The following is a 23,094-nucleotide window of genomic DNA, read 5'->3' as shown; positions in this document are numbered from 1 at the left end:
ACTTCATATCAAACCCCAGTTTTAAGCATAGGCAACTATTGTCTTGCTTAGGAGAAATACAGAAAAATGAGAAGATAAAAACCCCACAAGGAATCTAATAATAAGTAGGATAGAGAGATAAACAAATAGATACCTTATGCCGTGCAATGCTTCGCAGCTATTGTATCAACAAGTTGGTGTTACCTTGGAAACAAGAGATTATCTGTGCACGCCTTCTCCCAGGCGGAAACTGGGAAAGGAGGCATGCAGAACTGATTTTAAGCCTTCCAGACTTCGTGGAGTTCCCACCCAACTATTGATGTCAATCAGTCCCGATCCCAACTATTGATGAAAATTCAGAGGCAGTGCAGAGGTTGCACCATCCTTAACGCAACGTCCCCAGCAATGAGGGTGAGTACCTGGCCACCGTGTCCTCTCCACCTTGGGATAACACAACCCTTCTCCAAGGTAGTGCAGAAAGGTTATTATTCCCTGGAAATACCCTGTACAGAGCAGAGGACAATATGGCCTTGTCTGATTCACAGTAGCAAGAAGGGCCAACAGCAACGGCTTGGCACATCATCAAATGACTTTAACAAAATAAAGCTTAAGCTAACATGTTGTACCCCATAGCTGAGGCAGATTAAGAGCATGCACACACACAAAGATCATCACATGGGGTCTCTGTGTAAGTGGGAGCTTGTTACGGTGCTGTTACTTGATTGCATTCAAGTGTGTGCCCATATTTGAATAAAATGTAGTTTTTGAGGATTTTTCCTGCTTTTTTTTTCATCGAATGATAAAAAGCATTGATCCTGCTCCCTGGCAGATTCAGTTCAATGCATTTGTACGCATGATGTCTCGGTCCACCTTGTAACACAAGGCGCAGCTCTTTGTCAGGGCTGGGGAGTGCTCAGAGCTGCTGCCTCAAACACTGCAGATGGGTTCCCGGCTGCTGACTTGTGAGCAAGTAGAAATTTATACTGATACATATTCAGTGTCACCCATGATTACAGATGTACATTTCAGATAACCCAATGATCTGGATGTAAGAAATTTAGAAAACTGAGGGTTACACTACATTAAGTAAGCTCATAATAAGTAGGAGTAACATTGGGTTTTTTTTCTAAAGAGATTAAACAAAAATAAGGATTTATAAATCAACTGGTCATGAAATTGATACTTCCCACAACCTAGATGGTTTGCTGGAATTTGTATGACACTGATGTTCCTGTGAAAGTCCTTTCACAGCACTCTGGGCTGAAATGTAGGGCTACAAAAACAGATTAAAAATGTACAGAGCACTATTCGCCCCACATTGCCAGCAGAACAGCTTCTAACGACATCTCCATGCATGGACATGACCAACAGACAAGGGACTGGCATGGTCTCCCAGGGCTTCCCATGGGGTATTTAACCTCAGAGCTGCCTCTATCAGATGTTCCAGGTTTCCCTATGGCACATCTGGCTCTTTGCAGCTGTGCTTTATCCCTCTGCCCTGTCTGCTCTGCTCTTGTTTGAGGTGACATCATTATTGAAAAAGAGAGAGACTAGACATGTTAAGAAGACATTTTAACTTCAAATCGTGTTTTTTATTTGATTTCAGAAAGAGGGCAAAAAGAAAAAAAAAAAAGCAGTATGAGCATCCCTGCCTGGTGGATGTGGTGGGAGGACCAGATCAGCCACAGCATATCATGTACCTGATGGGATCCTGATCTTCTCAGGCTCAGAGGGAGAAAACGGGGAAGAAGAGGGGGCTCTGGTGAGAGAGACATGTCAGGAATAGTATGCACTACCACTTCTCCTGAGACAAGGATGATGCTTTCTTGTAAATCCAACACCCATGCACCCATGCACATGGTGGCATCTCGGGTCCCCTCTCACTCAGTGCAGACCAGATATCTGTTGAGTCACAGAGAACTAAACCATGGCAACTCCATACATACAGAGCCAGTTCTGATCCCCTTAACATCTCCTCTTAATTTGGGTTTGATTTGGGTGACAGTGTTCACAAAACACATTAATTCCCAATTTTACAACAACCCGGCCCATCACGCCTGGGGATTCATTTTTAACCACCTGTCAGGGATTTTGCAGAATGCAGCACACAAGACAAATACTACCTCTCACATATCCCATCTTTGAGATTAAAGAACAAAACTAGAACAAGAAGGGTTGGCAATTTTGACACAGAAACTTCATTAGGTTCAGTACTTACAATTGCATGACCAGATATAAATGGTTTGGACTCTCATAGATGTCTTCCAGGGCAACTATATTTTCATGCTTGATCCTGAAAAACAAGACAAGTAAAAGATGAAATAGTGATTTTTTTTTTTTTAAGTGGCTGCAAAACATAAAGGTATTTTTAGTTAGACACTACTTGTCGGTGCTTTATTGAACACCATAAAAGATGATTTTGACCAAAGTAAACAGTCAGGAGTGCTTTGCAGCCCAGAATACTGTTACTGTTCACAGAAAAATCCTTCAGTCCTCTCTGAAGTCAAAATATTTAAGGGTTAAGTATTTGGGGCATTAGAGGTTTACAGTTCCTGTGTCAGATGAATGAAGATGGTTGGTTGGAGGTTGAAGTCTCAGGACAGCAGCATAGCAGGGTGCGAGGGGGTAATGGAGGTAGGTGCAGGCTGGCAGGAAGGTGGGGAGTTGCCCCCGTGCAGAAGCTGGCACAGGTAGGCAGCAGCTGTACCACAGCCCCACGCTCCTTCCTACCAAATTCACCCTGTTCTGATGTCACTCTTGGTCTGGACACCTGAATTTCCCCGCAGCGTTATTAAGCACCATGCTTTCTGTGAAACAGCTCCAAGCATCTTCATGGATTTTCTACACCCTCACCATTCCCACCGATCATTCCCACTCAGCTTCTTGTCAAAATGCTAGCTTTAAAGAGAAAAATCATCTCTACAAGCATACATCTAATAAACTACTCAGAGCAATGCCTCTCTGGGTTTGCTCCTTAAATGCTTACAAATAATTTCCAAAGGATATATTTAACATGTGCAAACCCTAAAGAGACCACCAGTGCAACTCCAGAGGCAGGATATTAATTACACCAATTGTAGACAATTGTTTTAAGAGCAAGAGAAAGCTGGGAAACACTAAGCAGAGACAGCAGAGACCATTCATTAAACAACAGATAGTCACATGCAGAAAGAAAGTAAAAGTGTATCATCAGCAAATGCAAAACTCTCTACATGTTTCAAGGTTCAAGTAGCTTAATTAAGATGCTTAATCTTGTGTCAGGACCTCATCCTCAACGGTTCCAAGTGCCCTAACATCTGCGTGAAGATGCTGAGAGCAGAAGGTCCCCTGTGCCCGGCAGGATCTTTCCTGTAAGAACACAGACTAATCCAATTTCCTCTGAATTCACTGGCAAGATTATGACTGACTTGAATTTACGCTCATAATCAGTCATCAAAAGCTGCATTCATATAAGGACCGTCACGCACAGGAAATTTAACACCAACAATACGTGAGCCCAAACATAATACGCTACAGGATGCCCGAGCAACAAATACATGAGTGGGCTCCTCACTCTACACAAATATCGGGAAAATCCCATGATATTTTAGCAAAATTTCCAGGTAGACTGAATCACAAACTAAGTTCTTAATATTGACAACAGGAAACCAATGCAGCACCCACTTAGCTTTACACAGCACACGTTTGGAACCCTTTATTTTGCTATGCAGGTCTAGCGCCTGGTGCTTTAAGGGTTACAGGTAGGGCAAGGGTAGTTTTTCCTTGTTGAAGTTAGTTGAAGGTACACTAGGATCCCGAATGACATTTCAAGCAGTCACTTTTAATGCAAATTATTATATGTATTTATCCATCTTCCTCTACACACACACACACTCGTGATCATTTGCATACCTCATACTATCATGTGATCATTTGTGTACCTCATATCATCATGATCAAGAAGGCAGTTTTAATACAAATAATCTGTTATCTGTTTAAAGCCTCCAACTTAGCCTGCGGTACGGTTTTTACCATGCATATATTAATGCTTTGCATTTCTATTTTTGAGAACCTCAGAGGTTCTCCAAACCAACCTAACCCCTCTGAGACAACTGCCAGCAACACCTAACTGTCACACATGTGGCTAACAGGTGGGTGACCCTCAAAGACGATCAGCCAGGGAGGCAGAGGCAAGGAGAGAGCTCATCAGACATGCAACGCTGCATGCTGAGGGTTGCCACAAGACCTTCTCCCCTTTCTGATTTGCAAACCAAATGGGCACTGCGCCACCATGCTCCCTGAAGGTGGACAAAATTGCTCCATTCTAAAGCAAAGGGAGAAGAAAAGGTTTGGTCCTACCACTGCAAGGTCCTCCGTTTTAAGCCAATCTGCCCCTCTTTGAAATCAGATGAAGGACATGAGCATGTGGGATTGAGGGAGGTGGTGAATATAAAGTGTAATCTGGAAGAAGGCATCAGAAGCAGCTGAATCACACCCAGAGTACAAAGGGAGCCACCCCCACAGGGATGAGGGTATTTGGAAGAAGATGTCCCTTTGTGGGGCGATGCCACCACATATGCTGGTGGTTTCTGCACTTGAGGGGCTTGCTGAGATGGGAAGGAGGCATTTTTTTCCACTTCCTCTCAGCCTCCCCAAGACAAGCAAGGCCTTAATCATGGAGTTATGTAGTACTTAATATTCCTGGTGAAGTGCACATCACACGCCTGCAAATGAAGCAGCTTGTCCTGCACAGCATTCTTCTACTCAGATGGACTCTCAAATGACAAGCTATTTAAAGGAAAATGAAATTCAAAATTGAAAAAAAAAATCGATGGAAATCACTAAACCTATGGTTTAGGTCACGTTGCAGGTTACATTGCTGAAGCTGGACCCAAGCAGCCATAGGCTTCCCAGCAGAGGCCACTGCAGCCGGCAGCAGCCACCAGCTCCTCTGCCCCCGCTCCTTTCTTCACTTCAAAACGTGGGCGAGCAAACGCCTACAGCCCCGATACACAATAATTAACTCTTCAAGGCTGAATTCCGTTCCTTACAATAACACCCCAGGGTTTGGTATCGTCACAACATTTTGTCGATACCACAGAGGCCAACAGGGATTGGGACAATTGTCCACTCCTCTGCGAGCAGACCAGTGGTGCCAGACATGCGGGTAACAGCCAAAGAGCCACTTCTGGCTTGCACAGATGCTCGGGTACATCGAGAGTCAGGGAGAACACTGTGCAGCAGCAGCTACTTGATGGTCACGGATCAGGAGGGATTTGGGAATGGCTTAATTAACTCCACTTTTATCCCCCTCTAAAAGTGCTGAGTGAATCTCAAAGGTTCAGAGGATTCCTCCTGCTAAGCCTCTAAACGTCTCCACGCAGCCCCACCAGTGATCTCGCTTAGCAGAAATCCTCACCGGACTATCTGATCTCCTCAAGACCTGCCAGGATTTATTTTTTTTAAAGGTGCTGCTCTCATTTTACAAAAGGGGAAGCGGCGTGCAGAAAAGCTAGAAGTTTTTCTGTAATCACATGAGAGGAGGGAGTAGAGGGGCCAAGAAACCAGGTCCCCAACGCAAGTACTATCTTAACCAATGGGCCATATTATTCAATCCCTTCTTCCCATCTCGGTGAGAGGATCTTAACCCCACTTCTCCGCAGCCTTTTTCTTCCCTCTGTCCTCCCTCTCTGGTGTCCTCCCTTCCCAACGTGTGGCTCCCATGCTGCAATAGACAAACCTGCCCCGGATTAACTCTGCATCACAACACATTGAGGTTGTTGCGGTACATGATGGTGCAACATTATGGCTGTAGCAGAGGGGACATGGACATGGACTGGGGTCACAGCCATTCCCATCAATTATTTCCAAAGAAAGAAAAAAAAGCCCTGAAAGTGAACATCAAAACTTGGGGTTGGTTAAAGCAAATTAGATCAGATTACATAAATTGTTATGAACAAGGAAACATCCAGCTAAGGAAATCTCCATTACCACCCTTTTAAACTCCCCTTCATCACCCTTGCTGTTTTCCCTGATGCTCTCCCTCATTCCTGGCAAACCCCAGGTGCTGCTTGCATGTGATGAGTTCCTGCAAATCCCCCATCTGTGACACGAAGGGCAGGTGCCACCTCTGGTCACTGCTGCTTTGTTCATTTTGGGGAATATTCTGAGGCCATTCGACAGAAAGAAGATACCTAGAAATAAAAATACAAATAAAGAGAGACTACTACTTTAACCAATTCACTCAGGACTCTTCACCCTACAAGGGTCATGAGACGCTGCAATCCCAGGGACAAAGAAGAAGAAAATAAATCTAGAAGTGAGAATCAGGGAAATTTAAGTACACAAAAAACCATGAAGAGTGATTAATCCTGGTAAGAAACTATGAAAAGAAAGGATGGATTCACCATTTTCAGAGCAGGACTGGTTTGGATGCCATGCTGCAGGTAGACATGAGCCACAAGGCTCAATGCAACCATGCAAAATTATCAAGTTTCCCCTCCAGCCGTTCAGGTCTATGATTCCGCCCATGTGCTGTTACCAAGGTGTCAGCAACACAAACGAATGGAGGCAAACATATGAGCAACATATGAGCAAATTGTCAGCCAGGACTTAAAGGAGCAAACTGAACTGGTCAACCAATGACTTCAGGTGAGTTTTCCGAGCATGACAGCTGTGCAAACAAGGGCTGACAGGAGAGCATTTGACATGCTGCAGAGCCCCAGCACAGACCAGTCCCCTTTGTTTGCTGTGGAGTCGCTGCACAAGAGCGTTGATAGGGGAATTGTCATTTTCCCCTGACTGCTACAGCATCCAGTGCTGCTGAAACACAGAAACATCTGCCTCTGAAGGAGCTGAAACCTGTCCCCAAAACAAGACCCAACTTGACCAGGAGTGGCATTTGGCCCTGTGTGACAGTTTCCATCATGTCAAATTTGGTGTGCTGTGGCACTGGAGTAGTGATGAGTACATGGTGTGGCACTCCAATGATGCTAAAATCCACCCTCACCACTTGCCAGAACAGAGCCGCCGCATCCTACTCATTGCCACTAGAAGGGCACAAGTCCCATAGGATCACAACTAGCCCTAACGGGTAAAACTCACTTCAACATTTGGAAAAAAAAAATAATAAAAAGCCAATATATTCCATGGGCTTTGGCTGGAGATTGCTTTTAAGAAGCAAAGGATTAAAATATGGAAGTCGATGTACAATAACGGAAACTAAATCCTTTAAGACTGAGCTTCCTGTACATCTCTGCTGGCTCCTGACTATCCCAGAGGCCAGAGAGCTGAAAGAAAAATGGTTGTGCATTGCCACGGATCATTGATTAGAGGGGCAGCACTCTGCATGGATAAAAGCAGAGGACCCAGATTTTGCTGTTGCTTTGGCTGCTGAGCTGCCAGGAGAGCATGTTAAACACCCCAGCTGCAAAAGCATGCAATAAACTATGATTGAATCACTTATATTAACATCTATCATATTTAACACTAAAAACGAGGATCAGTTAGAAGAATGCTGTGCAAAAACCTTGGGCAAACACAAGAGCCATTTAAGTAGGGCAGGTTCCCTCCGTAACAACTCTTTCCGAGTCAGTGTTACATTTGCAAGACATGACATTTAACGCTGCACCTCCATGAACAGCACGTGTCACGGGTAAAATGCCACAGGAAAGCACAAATAATTTTGTGAAAGCCAGAACTAACAAAGCCTGAGTCTGTAAGGATTTGTAGCATTGAGTAACCAAACGTCTTTGCGAATAAATGTTCCATTATTTCCACACATAGAGGGTTTTGCCAGCAGCATGGGGGTTACTGGGCTTGATGAATTCACTAGTTGGCCAAGGGAAGCATTTAAATCACAGCTTCTACTCTGGAGGACACTAGAAACTTACCTCTGCTCAGCTGTCTTATTCAGCTGAAATGAGTCGATAATTTCAACAGATATTAGGATAATCTCACACATACTCACACAGAGTGATTGTATCAGATTGCTTTCCACATGAAAGAAAACTACCAAAAAATCTTCAGGATGGCTCATAATGACATGAGAACTCATGGGAACAAACCAGCCTGCTCCCAAGGGGAAAACATGACAAGCCTGCTCAGAGGGGAACAGGGTAAGTGAGATGGCAAGGGTTGGTACAGGGAGGGAAACTGATGGCTGTCCTGGCAATGGCTGGCTGGCTGGCTGCTGCAGAGCTCTGCCTGGTCTGGAAAAACCTTCAAATACTGATGCTGACCATGGGACTTGCAGTGCCTTACCTTGATGCAAGGCCTCTTATAATCCGGACATTTGAAAATCAACCAGACATGTATGATGTGAGGTACCACATATCTAACTCTACTCCCTCCCTTTCTTATTTTATAGCCCCCAAACATCCTCCAGGATGGGTATTTTACAGATGGATATTCCCCATATAGCTTCACTGATATTTGTGTGAGCAGAGTTCAGCATGGCACTTCTCCCATCGTCCAGGTTTCCCTCCCACATGGACTTTCTGGTGTGAAAAGAAGAAATCTAAGCTCCAGCTGAAGCTTTTTTTTTTTTTTTTTTTTCACAGTTGGTATTCATCAGGTCTTTCTCATCCATTGACTCTCTGGTATCTTGTATCTTATAAAAGGTGACTTTATAGCAGACCTTTCCCCCTCAAACAGGGCACAAACTATCTTGTGGGATTTTATATCTCAGATTGAAACCTTTTGCTTCCTAGATGATTTCAGGCCACTCAACAGGAATGCCTTTTATGCCACCACTGCATTGTCAGCAAATAGTCTACTGACAGCACTGTACGATGACTCCAAGCAGCCAGGAGAGGTGGCCCCAAGCAGTTCACAAGAAGCAAGCAGGAACTGCATAGGATGGGGCTGTTTGCAGTAAAGTTTGCAGAGGGAAAAAAAAAAAGGGGGGGTTGGTTGATTTTATTTTCTTTTGCACACAAAAATGAAGTTCCAGGTTGGAAGATCGTAAATTTAAAAATGCTCATGCCAACTTGGGGATAGTACCCTTGGATTAGTGTCATCCGAGGGTTTGGCAGCCCATGGTAAATAAAAGGCTACCAGATTTATATCACCAAGTCAACCATCCTCCCCTGAGATGGACGTCTTTGGAGACAGCTTTAGAAGAAAGGTGGAAGGTTTAATGCCACTGAGATTAATTTCTGCTACTTCATATCCCACGTACTGTTCCTCGCCCCCGCAGCCAACAAGCACATGGTACTGCAGTGGTGACAGCTTCTGCGGCTACAGAAAGGGCTTTGGTCTCCAGCATCTCAGAGCAGCAGTCTCCCTCTCTCTCACTCACAAACACACATGCAAATAATGTGAAAGTTAGCGAAACCTCAACTAGACACAGAGCAGACACGTGAACAAAACCAGGCAGATGTCAGTTGTTCTTAGCAAAGGTGGATCTACAGAGCTTACAAAGCCAAAACATCTGCTTTTTCTCTATTCCTGCATTTAGATTGGTGTTTTTTTTTAAGTTATATCCTTAATTTGCTACTGCAAAGAGCTGGAGAAGGTTTACTGGATTCAATATTGAATATTCCCTTGCATTAAAAATTAAAGAGAACTCATATTTATGAGCAGAAAGATAGAAATGGTGCTAACCATGTCTCACGGCCAGATGGCATTTTTGACCTCCTCTGATCTCCTATCACTGCAATACCTTTTGTTCCCACCCACGTTGCCCATCTCGCCTTGCTTGATCTGACGACTGGGTGAGGGAGAGCTAATTTCAGCTCAAAGCCAGATGGTTCAGTGTCCATATGTTGATTGGCCAGATTAGCTAAATCTCTGTGGCTGGAAGGCCAAGGTGTTGAACTTTGGGGTCACATGTGGTCTCCAAACCACAGACTGCTCACAACACATGAAGGAAATTAGTGTCTTTACTAATATCTTTAAGATCTCTATGCTTCTGTCAGGTTAATTGGAGCAGGTAGGAAACATCATCATACAGTCCTGTCTGCTTTGGAAGGCCGTCTAGAAGAGAAAGGCCCTGGATGTCCTGTAAGACTGGACACAAAGGCAAATGTGGAGGGATGAATCACTTCATACACCTTCTCTCAGCTGTGACTGAGAAGGAGACTGATAAAAAGCCCCAGTGCTGGTAGCAAGCAGCAAGTGGCTCAGAGCAGGCATTCAAAGGAAGCAGGGGCAGCCAAAATTCAGCAGAGAGACAGATGCCCACCAAAAGACGCACTTCTATTAGCCTTAGAAGATGGTGATGATTTTAAAATCAACATTTTTTTACCAGTTTAGTTATTTCAGGATTTAGCATGTAATTTTCTATATGCAAAGAAATGAGCCAGGATGGGATTTGTCCTGAGACGGTGTCCTAGCAGGATGCTGAATGATTCTGCTATCTACGCAGCTGCCTCCTCTGGGGCTTATGTGGTATATAAACCACTGCAAAGAGAAGAAGGGGTGGAGAGGTGTCAGGAGACCTTGTCTAGTGCTTATACAACTTGACCTCTCTCCATGTCATCTTTCAGATCCTACCCATCACCTCTGTGATCTCCTGTTACTCAAGGGTGAAGACCCAGGAATCTTTCCAACAATTTCAATGGCCCTTCTTCCCCAGCACTGCATGTCTTCTATCGCGCATGCCAGCTTTACATACCATGGTCATAAAATATTCTCATGAGATTTCACAGTGATAACGTCACGTTGGAGACATTTCACAGCTGGAAACCTGAGCTGTGTAGTTAGGCAGCTGTAACACTAACTGGCTGTGACAAAACCTACCCACATACACCTCACAATTTCTAATCCGTGCCCTACCTCCTGTTATACTCCCTAGCAGTATAATCCTTCCTTTCATTTCTAATTTCTCCAGATCCTGTGAGCAGAGACTGGTCTGGCTCCTTCACTGCCAGGGGCATTTGCAGTCTGTGTGGTGGCATGCCTTCCTGCACTGCTCTGCACAGCAGTGCAGCTTGAAGAAGGGAGGATTGTTTCCTCATCTTAAAAAACAGCTTGGTTCCCTCCTGGGAAGGTAGAGAGAGATGTATGAACCTTCTCAGGCCCACAGCACATGCATTTTCCTCCTGGAGGTACTTTCTAGCCCTCAGGCATGGTGCAAAAGGGATGCTGGAGGCAGCATCCTGACTGTTTCTGAAACAATAGCTGACTCCAGCTGTTGTGCTGGGCATGCTGCTGGGCCCATTAAGCATGCAAAGAGTGAGTCCACAGGCTCGTTGCCTCCCTGGGACACCATCTGAGGTTATGCCCTGTTCTCTCTCATATCCGGATCACAACAGAGCTCAGACAAAGGCTGAACATCTTTGGCACAGATGCATGGGTTTTCGCCAGGCACCGGTGGAACGTTAAATCCCACACAAACGTAACAATTAAATATAGGCACTTTGAGAATAAAAATGAGGGATTCCTAGATTGCACACCTGGAGTTAGGTGCTGACCTTGTGTCCACTTATCTCAAGCATTTTCATGTGAAGGCTGCTCAGCAGCCTTTAAAGAAAAAGTAATTCAAGTTCTGGGTCTTCTATTACAATAACTCACAGCTCCAGCAGGAAGACTAGGACCAAATAACCTTCTGAATTGCCTGGATTCCTACAGTAGGACCTGCAACCCGTTTAAGACAACAGGAATATCCCTGTGTCAGTGCCATCCCTGATTTCAGGAGTATCCTTGATTTCCACAAGAAGCAGACCAAGCCATCAGAACGATGGTTTCCAAGCAGTGGTTCCCAATTGGCAGCGTTCAAAAAGGCTTGCAAAGCTTGAGCAAAAACCTCCAGACTGTTTAATTTGAAACACATCAAAACAAATATTAATGATGAATTAATCATTAAAGGTGAAAAAGATAAAAGTAGTGGCTGCTAGGATTTATCTCAGCCAAAAGCAGTGAACCATCTTCTAGTTGCTGGCAGCAGCCCTGTTTTTCCAGTGTGGAGGAGTGTGGATTTACATGTGCAACCAGTAATTATAGCTGATTCCCACTCCCTCGCCTGGGAGACATGAGGAGCTCCATGCAATCAAAGGTGGTGAGTAGCTCCCGAGCTGAGGTGGGTCCATCTGAAGGGGTTTCATGCAATGACAGATGAACAAAAAGGGAGGCTTTATTTGCAAAACCCTTGACAAACATTGCCTTAAAGAGGAAGACTAACTCTCTTGGAGGGTGATCTAGCTGCAGGCAGAGCAACTACCCCTCTACCTTGCCTCACAAAACGAGAAGCTCTTATTAGTTTACAGTGAATGAAGAGCTGAATAACTGGCATAATGCTCTTTTCTTAGCCTCCTGGTTCTCAGATGAGCACGGTATGTACACATACATTCAGTTATATCTGAAACCCGGCAGCAGATACTACACTTCTGAAAAGAAAGCTCTGCCATCCATGAAATATCCATTTGACACAGACACAGGGATGTTGTTGTCTACTGTTATCTCCTTCGTTGGTTTGAATACATACTAATGAAGGGTGAATGTTATACCACCCACACACCTGTACAGATACATTACGCAAAAACACGGATAACTGGCTATTCGGATGAGTGCAGGACTGAAAGACGTAACAGAACTAAGTATTTCATTCCACCATATGGGAAATAAATGTAGCTATCACTCAGGAGATGTGACAGAGTTGGGACTCCCAGCTGTGACTTGTACAGGATCTTTATCTATTGGATTACCCTAATATCTAGTGCATATGGGTGAGGTGGACCCCTACTGCTGATGGTAAGGACAACTAACAGTACAAAGGTGGAGACCATTTATGTACTCAGAGGACAGCAGTGTAACCAAAAGGACACTTCGGCTCACAGCATGAAGCAGGGCTATGCTCTACAGTCATATCCAAAGAGGTTTATGCCTCAAAACTGCATTTTCTTCACAAGCAAAGCAGAAAGGCAAATAGGTAACCAAACACAAATGACACCCTGAGCATAAACTTTTTGCCCCGCGATGAACTTGATGAGCCCTTCACATGCTCAGCTCTGCGGATTAGGTTACCATGTATTGTTGCTGGGCAGCCTAGAAAATCACAAGCCTTGATTGGGTTCCGTCAGCTTGAGTGTGTGCAAAATAATTAAAGCCCATTACAGTTCTTCAGTGCCGTGCTAGAGGCCAACACTAACAGATTTGCCCAGTTGCAGTTGTATCCTACAGTGAGGAACAGCAAATGCTCTCCAAAAGTGGTGGGAGATCCTAAGGGCGCAGGGAGTGTAATAATAATCACTTTGCTTCTCCTAGCATGCATGGTTTTGAGTCTTGATCAAGTCTTGATGTATTGGTGTCATTAGGACCACTGTGCATCAGCTGTGCTTGTCTGCACCCTGCCCACCTGCCTGGCCCCAGGGCCATGTGCCCAGGGAGCGGTGAAGCCAACAGACCAGGATGCTGGAGCACAGCTCTCTCAGGGCTCCTGGGCAATCCTTAGCTGGCACCTCGGCAAAAGCCTGACTCAAATGCTCAGTCTGCAGGGAAGAGCCACATGACAAACTCATCAGCAGCAACCTGCCAGAAAAACCCCTCCTTGCCATCAAGCTACTGGGAAGCCAATTTATTTTATTTATTGAGAAAGACAGAAAGATAAGTAAGAGGCTAGGCAGGTTTCCACGTTTCATCATCACTGTATTAGGACACTCCTACACAGAAGACTGCTCCCCCAGTTGCCTGTGGGAAGTGCCAATAGCCCTCGGGTGAGTCATATACACCCTATACCATAAGAGAGTAAGTGGGAAAGCTCTGCACAGCAGGGGATTGATCTTGGAGGACGACCGCACTGCTCTGTGTTCATTATGAGTTACTGTCCTCAATCACAGCGTAGAGAAAGTCAAACTCAAAGGCAGATTCACTTCTTCTGTCACCTGTGTGAAAGCAGCGGGACTGCTGAATGTCCTGGAGCCACTCCTCTGCAAGCTGCTAATGACAGAGGAAAACACGGCTTCAGTCCTCCGTAACTGAACCTGCCATTTTAAAACTTAAGTGAAGGCTACTTATGTTCAAGCTTGTTTTATCTCAAGTCTTCCCAGATACTGGAGACAAAAATACATCTTCTAGTTCCACTGCTATTGGGCTTGCTTTGCACATGGTCTTCAGGAAAGAAGAAGAGGGATGGAAGAGAAAGAAAAATCCCAGCAGTGTGCAGAGTTAATCATGGCATAATTCATCCAGGCCAAATCTTGAAATCTTTAATCAGGCAAGACTGCTGGGGGTCTCACTTGGCTGGACTCAATTCTTGGCAGCATTGCTGTAGAGTCCAAAGTAGACCTGAACCTGACACACCAAGTGGCAAAAAAGTCACTTAACCAGAACAATATAATTAGCAGAAACGCTTGCTGATAAGGATGCATTTGGCTTGCGTGTAACAGCTAATTGGTTTTTAACCAGGTGAGAATAGGTCTGAAAAAGTTAATCTCCCCAGTTTTACAAAGGATATGATAAAGGGGGTCTAATGAAAAATTAAATAGTGTTGAAGTTCATTTATTCTTGCTACTTGTATTACTGTGGTGTACAGGGACCCTATGTATAGGTTTCTATTTTTAGGAGAGAGAAACCTGGATTCACAAATGTCCCCAGAGTGCCTTTGGGGAGGTAACAGAGAAGTTTAAACCAGAAGCCAGGTCTATACTTGCAGTCACCTGCCCAGTAAAGAGTACTTTTAATTACAGTTCCCTCTTTTCCCATGGCACGGAAGTAAAAATTTTTAAAACACTCACTTAGTAGTCAAGGACCAGACTTCTAAAGATTATTAGGTACTTTATGATGCAAGTAACTTCCTACAATAGCTAAGCATCAAAACATTTTCAGACATCCTCCTGAGTATATTCAGATAGCTAAATATCTTAAAAATATATCTCAGAATGATTTCTAAAGGTGATATAGGCACTAAAGAGCTGGAAGCTTAGAGTCTTTCCATAGTTTCAAAGCCCTAATATCCACTGCAGATGGAGTTTATGTTTTTTAAATGTCACTGTGGCACTGTCCTGCTCCAGAGCATGGAGGTTAACAATGCCCATACTTCAGACAGTAACAAGCATAATATTAATGTCATAAGCAGTAATTAATGTTAAAAGACAACAAATCCTTCATGCAAAATAAATTCATCTCTAACTGTAGGAACAGTAGGACTAACGAGCAATATTGCAACAACATGTGGGTTATTTTTTCATTATTCTAAGTTTTACCATTGCCCATTGACTTTTTGCATGTCATGATGAAGCAGAAATTGGAATGAAAATAGTTTGAAAATAAAAGCTTATAAACTTATTTCAAATTACATTGATAGCAGATCTATCTCAATTTCTTGGTTTTCCTTACTAAACTAAGAAGAAATCAGTATGAAAAAATTGTTTTTTTCATGGCATTCAAGAGAACTTTTTCTAACCAACTGACTTACAAACTACAGTGCTACAGATTTCTAATATTTTATGCAGCCAAGTCACACATACAAGTCACACACAGTGACTCATTTTTTCCTAAGAAATACATCTAATTAATTCAAGATATTTAGAATGAAAGGTAGCTATTAGAAGTCTGAAGTAAATGGTACTAAATGCAGCCTTTGAGCTGACGGACACAGGGCATTCTGGTAACATCACCCTCTCCTGTGCTAAAAGCTGTGTTGTTCACCACAAATAATACTGAATTAATACATTTAAGCTGTATCCTTTCTGAAGCACATCTGCCAACAGAGATTGCCAGGGTGATGCTAGAGGACCCCTAAAACAACAAATCTTGCTTCACAAGGGGTGCATCAGTTTTGAGGTGGGTGGAGCATGTGTTTGGGAAGAAGACATTCTCCAGCTCAGCCTTTGAGGCTACTCAAGGCTTGGTTTCTCCCACAAGAAAAAAAGAGTTACAAAGCAAGGGGTGTGATTTTATAGCATTCACTCCTGCCTATTGTATTCTTAACTGGGACAATACATTTGTTTGCAACACATCAGGAAACAGTCATCAAGCCTACCTCTTTTTTATCATTACCTCAGCTTTATGTGGCTTCAATAAATTCAATGTCTTGCCACAAACCGCAAGTGTATTAGTGCTTCATAGACGCTGAGCACAATAAGTAAAAACTGCTGGGAAAGTAATCGGTGATGTGATTAGCATCACAAACTTGAGGTCAGAAGTTCATTTCTAGATGAATGTACACATTCTCACGGGTCTTATCATCTGTGATCTGGTGACCTCTCAAGAGCTGGATTTGGAATAAAATTTACAGAACATCTCAATTCCAAATGCAACACAAATACAGCCACAGATGTTCCCAGACAATTCCTAATTTGTGCCTAAGCTTAAAACCTAGAATTGCACAGGTCCATATCAATTACTTGTCCGCTCACATTTCACACTCTCCTGTGCAATGCCCGTTCAAGTTTAACTCTGAATTGCATTGGCATTTCATCCCCACAGGCATCCTATCCTAGTCTTTTTGCCCTGTTTTATTGCTATATCTGCTTAATTATACTTCAACTTGTATATTACTGCATTACCACGTCATTCTGTGTTCTGGTGGGATTTTAAAATAACAACATATTTGATGCAAATAATTATTTCCTTTAGTCAGGAGGACATTTGTGTGTTCTCAATAGGACCATAAAAGAGAGGAAGCTACCTGCTGAGTTAATGCTTCAGCTCTGAGTTTCCATTAACCTTCTAACTTCAATCATTTTTCATTATGAAATCATGACCTTCAAACCAAGCATACGGAAAAAAGTACATTTCTCCCTACTCACATAGCTCTGAAGTGTGACTGGAAACACTGTTCTCACACTTTAAAAAAAATACACTTTTGACCTAGGACCAAAAATGAAAGCTTGCGATTTGTTTAAGAAGTTATGAGCATTTCAAAGGGAGCCAGAGTTAGCATGGAAACATGCTCAGGCTTCAGGCTGGCACAAGCTATCAGCAAACAGCACGAAAAATACTTTGGAAATATTTAGGAAAAAAAAAATCATGAATCCACATTTGTGCATCAATGTGTGACTTCACGCCAACTAACAGGCACATCAAGAGCCACAAACAGTTGTCAAAAAAACCAGCCAGAAACTTCCAGAGATACCAGACACCAAGGAATGTCTCTCTGTCACCTTACATAACTTTCTGAAAGGCAGAACCAAGAGGAAGAATCGGTCGGAATGGGCAAAACAACAATTCTTACTCCAAGGACACAGACTTGTAGATATCTGAAGTTAGATGATAGGATAATCAAACCTTGTGTCCTCATTCACACTTGAGCTGGTCCACACCATGCTGGTGTGGTACCTCTGAGCTGGTTCTGATGACACAATAACGTACAAGGCAAGGGAGAAGCAGACTTTCCAAGGGGTAGACAGGTTTCAGCGACCTGAAACCAGGTCCCATGTACAAAATCTGCTGAGTAATTAATATTGCATCAGTCGTGTGTGTGCTTAATTCAGACACAATTCACTGTTATCATTCTGATTAACACAGGCTGTTGAATTAGGCTTTACAAACTCCATACCAGATATAGGTGGGGAAGGTGAGGCTCTATTTCTAACATGGCATTTTGCTTTTGACAGGCATAAATACACTTCTGAGTAGATAATCAGAGTCGTCAAATCTCACAGCACTTGATCACTCAGCATGAATGGTTAAAACACTTAAAATTAATCTCACATTAGTCTAATTGTTACTCAGTGTCTCCTGGTGTCTTTGCATTTTGGTTTTGTTTTTATGTCTTATTTTCTTCTCTAGTTTCACCTGCCTCCTCCTCATCCTTTTACTCTTTGTTCCAGGATGAACAGAGGCAGCTAATGTACTGCCTGAAGGCAGGTGTCTCAGCTCCAGAGAAGGACAGGAGTTCAGGCACTGCCTTTGCCTACTTCTAGGCAAATCTCCATCCAACATTTTGACTTTCTGGAGCGCTGCTCTCAGGCTCACAGCTCTCTCCACAGATCATTTCCACAGGCCCTGGACCACATTAACTCAATCTGCATCCTACCCTGGCTCTCAGGGTTTCCTTTTCCTTCCAAATAACAATGCTACAGTTTGAAGGTGGGACTTGGCCAAAGCGCTCTGCAGATAAACAAACCTCCATCTCTTTCTTGCCAGAATAGCAGTCCTCTTGGGAGGAAGAACACAGATGCCTAATGGTCCAAAGGAACTCAACTTTCAGTTGATTAAAGTAGAAATGGCCCTTCGAAGTGGAGAAATTCACCAAGGGAGGGAACTGCAGGCCTGGAAATGAACTGAGACCTCTCTCAGCACCCATTGAGAGGGCTATGCTAGCTGGGAACAGGGCCTAAGCAGAGCAGCCTGAGGATATGCTGACTCAGCAGACTGTGAGCACAGCTCCTTTTCAAAACTTCCTCTCCCTTGCAGAAACCCTGAGGAAGGAGTTTGCCTTCTGAAAATAACTGTCAGCTGCCTCCCAGGATGAATCCACCCACTGCATAAGATGCTTCCAAGTCCCAGAGTTCACCCGTGTACGTGTCTGCTAAGGACATTAGGTGTGAAAAGCATTTCTAAAGGTGGTTAGAAAAAGCTAGAACATGACTCTCTGGCAAATGCTGCTAACCTCTTCCAAGACTAAAATGTCTCCTCACTTTCTTCCTTACCCAGGTCGCCCACAAAAAATATCAAAGAACTTTCAAACATTGAAATCTAAAATTAGCTATCAAACACCAAGCAGGTATGTGTACAAACTGTATTTTATAACCCCAAAAGCAAGGTGATTAACACCTCCATTTTTTGCCAGAGACCTGGCAATTCCTAATCTAGCTGATGCATTACTCAGACACCGTGGTGATGGTTTGCAGTATAAAACAAGAGGATAGATGTGTGCACACCCTCTCTGCTCACTGCGGCCCCTTGACTACATTAATCCTCCATTTCAAACAAGATTTACTTTTCATTGTTTTATAAACAGGCTGACTGGTGGTGTAGATGTCCATCCGTAGCATGGAGTGGGGCCAACAGCTGAAATCAAGAGGTCATTTTCTTTACGGAGCTTCAAATCATGGCCCAGAACTGATGCAGAAGTGCCTACCTCCCTGCCCCTCAGCATGACCATCCACTCCCAGCTATCTCAAGAAATCTCACCTACAGCCTCATTTTTTTTAAGTCAAATACTCATGGATTTCTAATGCAGAAACCCACGATTTCCAAGTGATTGCCCTTGAAATGGGGACTGTTACACATTTTAGAATATCAATTCATTTTTTAAGACTAAGACATATTTTAAACTTAAATAACTTCTAAGGATTCAGTATGATTAAATACACTGTTTGATAAAGAGGACCCCTCCCATGCATAGTACCAACCCCGATGCCATCTTTTATCCAATGGAAAACCAAGCAATACCCATCTCTTTAGGGATCCATGGCTCATGTGAACCTGATAAGATGGTACAAAAGCTGCTTTCAGGCATTTGTACAGAAAATATGCCTTTGCTTCTCACAATCATGAGTTTCCAGATGCTCTGGCTGATCCACAAAAAAAACCTTCAGCATCCCACTGGCACTGTTTGCAAGCTGCTCATACTAATAGCTGATTACATCCAGTTAGATTTTAATTCAGAAACAACCTTGTTGAAACAAAAAAAATAAACAGATGTAAAACTAATGTAACTAGGAAAAGATTTAGAGCTTGATTCTCCAAACAAACAAGTTATGCTATTAGATAATTTAAAAGGAAGGTGAGCCAGTATTTCCTTGTGGTAGCATTTATTATCTGTTTAACTAAAGGTCAGGCGAAACATTAAAAAATCTGTTGTCTCAGTCACTACAAAGGCAGATTTCAGGGCTGGGAATTTGCTCATTTTTAGAAGAAATAAATCCATGTCAACAACCAGTGCACTTGACAAGCACTTCTTTCACCTTGCCCACCTCTCTCTGGGTTGAAGGCTGTTGGCCAAACCCTCTCTCCCCAGAGCTCTAATGGGCAGACTGTTTTCCAGCCACCTTCACACAGATGGTCCCTCTACTTTTGGCACCTCTGAGCCTTTTTTCTGTGGCCAGTGATTGTAGGAAACAATCTCTTTAAACGAACTCACTATTTGTTTCCCAAAAGATCTGTGATAAGCAAGAGGGAAGGCTGAAGCCTGGATCTAACCAACCTTGCAGATCTTCCTCCCAGCACCTCTCTCTGATGAAGATTTCTTGACAACATTGCTCCCCAAGCAACCTGTCCCTCCTCTCTCCAAAGCCAGGATCCTCAAATCTGTAGTAGCCCCTTTGGTTCTCATTTTAGTTTTGGGAAGTCTTAGCTTTGCTAATCTATTGAGAGCTAAGGAAACTATTTCTCCACTAAGAGCTGCCTCTGCTCCCTGTTTATTCAAGGGCATTTTCTCCCATAGTGCCTTATCTTTGCCATTGTGTCATGGTCTAATTACTTCCCTTTTGAGAATTTAATTTCATTTATCTCCTTGGAGTCAGACAGGATCGTATCAAATATGTAAACTCAGCTGTGCACGATATTCATACAAACCACTGCTACATCCCTCAGTCTGCGTACAATTCTTGCTGTATCACAAGCAATCCCACTTAGAAAAGGGAACATGCATTTGTTAAAGTCACCATTTATTGCCATTTCAGAGGCTGCAACGTTTTACTGTGCAAACTCAAGTCATTGCTAGCTGAAGCATGCTGCAGTTCACTCTGATGAAATGAAAATATTTTTGGATGAAGAATAAATAACTGTCTTGGAAGAGTCTGAATGAAGAAGCCTCTGACTGAATTTTAACAGAAGGAAATTGTTTAAACAAGTGTTTGTTTTCTGAAACTTAAACAGGTTTCTTGTGGTGAACTGTACTGATGCACACAGTATAGTACAGCTAAAAAAGTCTTTTTTTCCCCTTCTCCGTTCTTTATATTTCTGTGCTCTTTGCTGAGTATCTGTCTGGGTTGGTATCTCAAGTGTTGGTACATGTGCCCTGTTCCCGGACACATTGCTGTGACATGTTGTGGCTGCAGCCAGTGGTGACATTACACGTGTTTTGTTGAAACGTAGAACAACAATCAGATGAGAGGGACTTTTGATGAAATATTTATTCTCTCTGTTACTAATACAGACTGCAGAGATCTTGAATGTTGGGATGTGTTTCTAACAGGTTGCTTTTTCCAGGCACGTTGCTTTCCTCTCGGAGTGTGAGGAAGAGGATTTTATAATACACAAAATGCATAACAGAAATGACAGAAAATGTCCATCCAAATAAAAGGGAAGCAACCTCAATCTAGATAACTAGAAGACAATTTAATTTAATAATGTAACTGCTTTTGATTAAATAATTTCAGATTTTTTTTTGAAGTGAAAGCATAAAGAGCATTTGGAGAATACTTAACAAATAATATAAAGTATATAATAAATAATATACAGCCATCATCTCCAACATGCTTGATGGGAGATCTTCTAACTCTGCTAGTCAACATATGGAATAAAAAAGTAAGCTCAAATTAAAGATGCTATCATTATTATCCTGCATGAAGGAGAGCAGAGAATGACATTGCCCAGGGCCCATAACTCACCCAGAATTGCTGCCGGTGGCATGGTAAAGGCAGGGGATGGCAACTTTGGAAGAACACACAGAAGTGTTCAACAAACGCCAACTTGTCTAGTGGTCTGTCTCTAAAAAAGAATTGGATTCATTTCCTTCACACTCTGCAGAAATCAAAGCAGCCTATTTTAAATTAAATATGTCATCTTCGAGGCAAATTAAATTTTGCAAGCTGTGAGCAGGGGGAGAAGAGAGGATCAAAAGTTGGGCTTCGTAACGAAAGTTGAGTACAATCTTAATTACTAAGAGATTTTGGCTTGTCTCGATTGTGCATTCCTCAAGATACAACTCTTCGATGACTGCTTGTTCTGGATCCCCCTCTGTACCCCTTGTATGGTTGTTAAGAACCTATGACAACTCTTCCTGCAGAGATAGGCTCTTTAACTTCGGCTATAGCATCTTCTGTTTTTACCACAGGAGAGCCCTGTTCAGCCCCCAGCTGATGTTACAAGCACTCACCTGTTAAAATATGCATGGGAAAAGGCAAGTAATAAAAGCAAAAAACCATAAAGCAGAGACAAACTGATGAGAAAAAGACCTTTTTTGCAATTTGGACAGACACTGATCCCTAAGATAACAATCTTTCCTAGGAAATATCACACCCAAATTCTCACTAAACTTGGGGCAAGCAAAGCAGCATGTCAAGTATAAAGACAAGTCATTACAACTTCAAGACATTTTTTTCACTCCCATGCCAGTTTGACATGTGTCCCGCCCTATACAGTTATTTGCTGTTGCTTCTTCTGATGTGAGATCACCTTTAAAACAGTAATTAGACAACGTATTTGCTTAGAGGAACACAAATGACTGCTTTGCTTTGGGCCTGCTTAGCATGTCACGTTGGCCTGGAACCACACCTGGCTACCAGAACAAAATCATCAGTGAAAAATAAACAGTCTGTATACAGTTTCGTACAGAATGTAACACTTCCCTCCAACAGGGCTCATGCATCATTTAGTGCTTAACACATTCACCAGAAGAGGGAAATATCTCAGACAAGCATCAGCACTTAACCATTTGAGGGCAAGCATCCTACTGCAATGATATCTTGAGTGAGGTGGGGCCATTTCCAGTTCCCAAAAGGAAACAAAAAGACTGGATCACCACCTCGACTCCTGGTGAGCTTATTTGCCTTGCCCATCTCTGACCAAAGAGTTCACAAAGAAACCGGGCTTGCTGCCTAGCTTCATTCTCACCGTGGGTCAATCAAACATCCGTGTGCTGCATCACACCACAATATTTCAGTCTGTGCTGGTCCCTTGCTCTGTAGGGCATCCAAGAACAGGTTTTGGTACTAATCTAAAAGCCTCTTACACTAATCAAGCTTATGCTATCCCAAGGAGCATCCACCTTTCTACCAGACTCATTTATTTCAGCAACGGCTGTCAGGCTCGACAGGTTTAACAGGTCCAAGGGGACAGGAGAAAAGGTAACTCAATGGCTGACTCAGTGCTCTGGAAGAGCTTCCTGAAGAAGAGCAGGAGGCAACACGGTATGTGTCCTGGCAAAGTTATGTTTTATTTTTCTACAGAAATTACTATTAAAGGATTTTAGTCCAGGAATGGCCCTCAAGCACCACCACAATACAAATGATGATTTCTACCAATACCCACGTCCTTGCTGCCATCAAATCTGCTCAAAGACCTGTTTCTTCATGAACACTT

At 43.0% G+C, this 23,094-nt stretch overlaps 1 protein-coding gene across 1 annotated transcript in view; it reads right to left on the bottom strand.

Moving 5' to 3' along the window:
* Positions 1–23,094, bottom strand: part of CAMK1D (calcium/calmodulin dependent protein kinase ID) — a 240,535-nt gene that overhangs the window by 95,057 nt on the left and 122,384 nt on the right. The window contains exon 3 of the mRNA XM_068401072.1: positions 2,198–2,272. Within this exon, the coding sequence (XP_068257173.1) occupies positions 2,198–2,272 (75 nt within the window). The remainder of the gene's footprint in view (positions 1–2,197; positions 2,273–23,094) is intronic.

Source organism: Nyctibius grandis, chromosome 5 (genome assembly GCF_013368605.1).
Source record: "Nyctibius grandis isolate bNycGra1 chromosome 5, bNycGra1.pri, whole genome shotgun sequence".
Taxonomy (NCBI): Eukaryota; Metazoa; Chordata; class Aves; order Nyctibiiformes; family Nyctibiidae; genus Nyctibius; species Nyctibius grandis.
The sequence above is the reverse complement of the archived record's forward strand: the minus strand, read 5'-3'. Positions and strand labels throughout refer to the sequence as shown.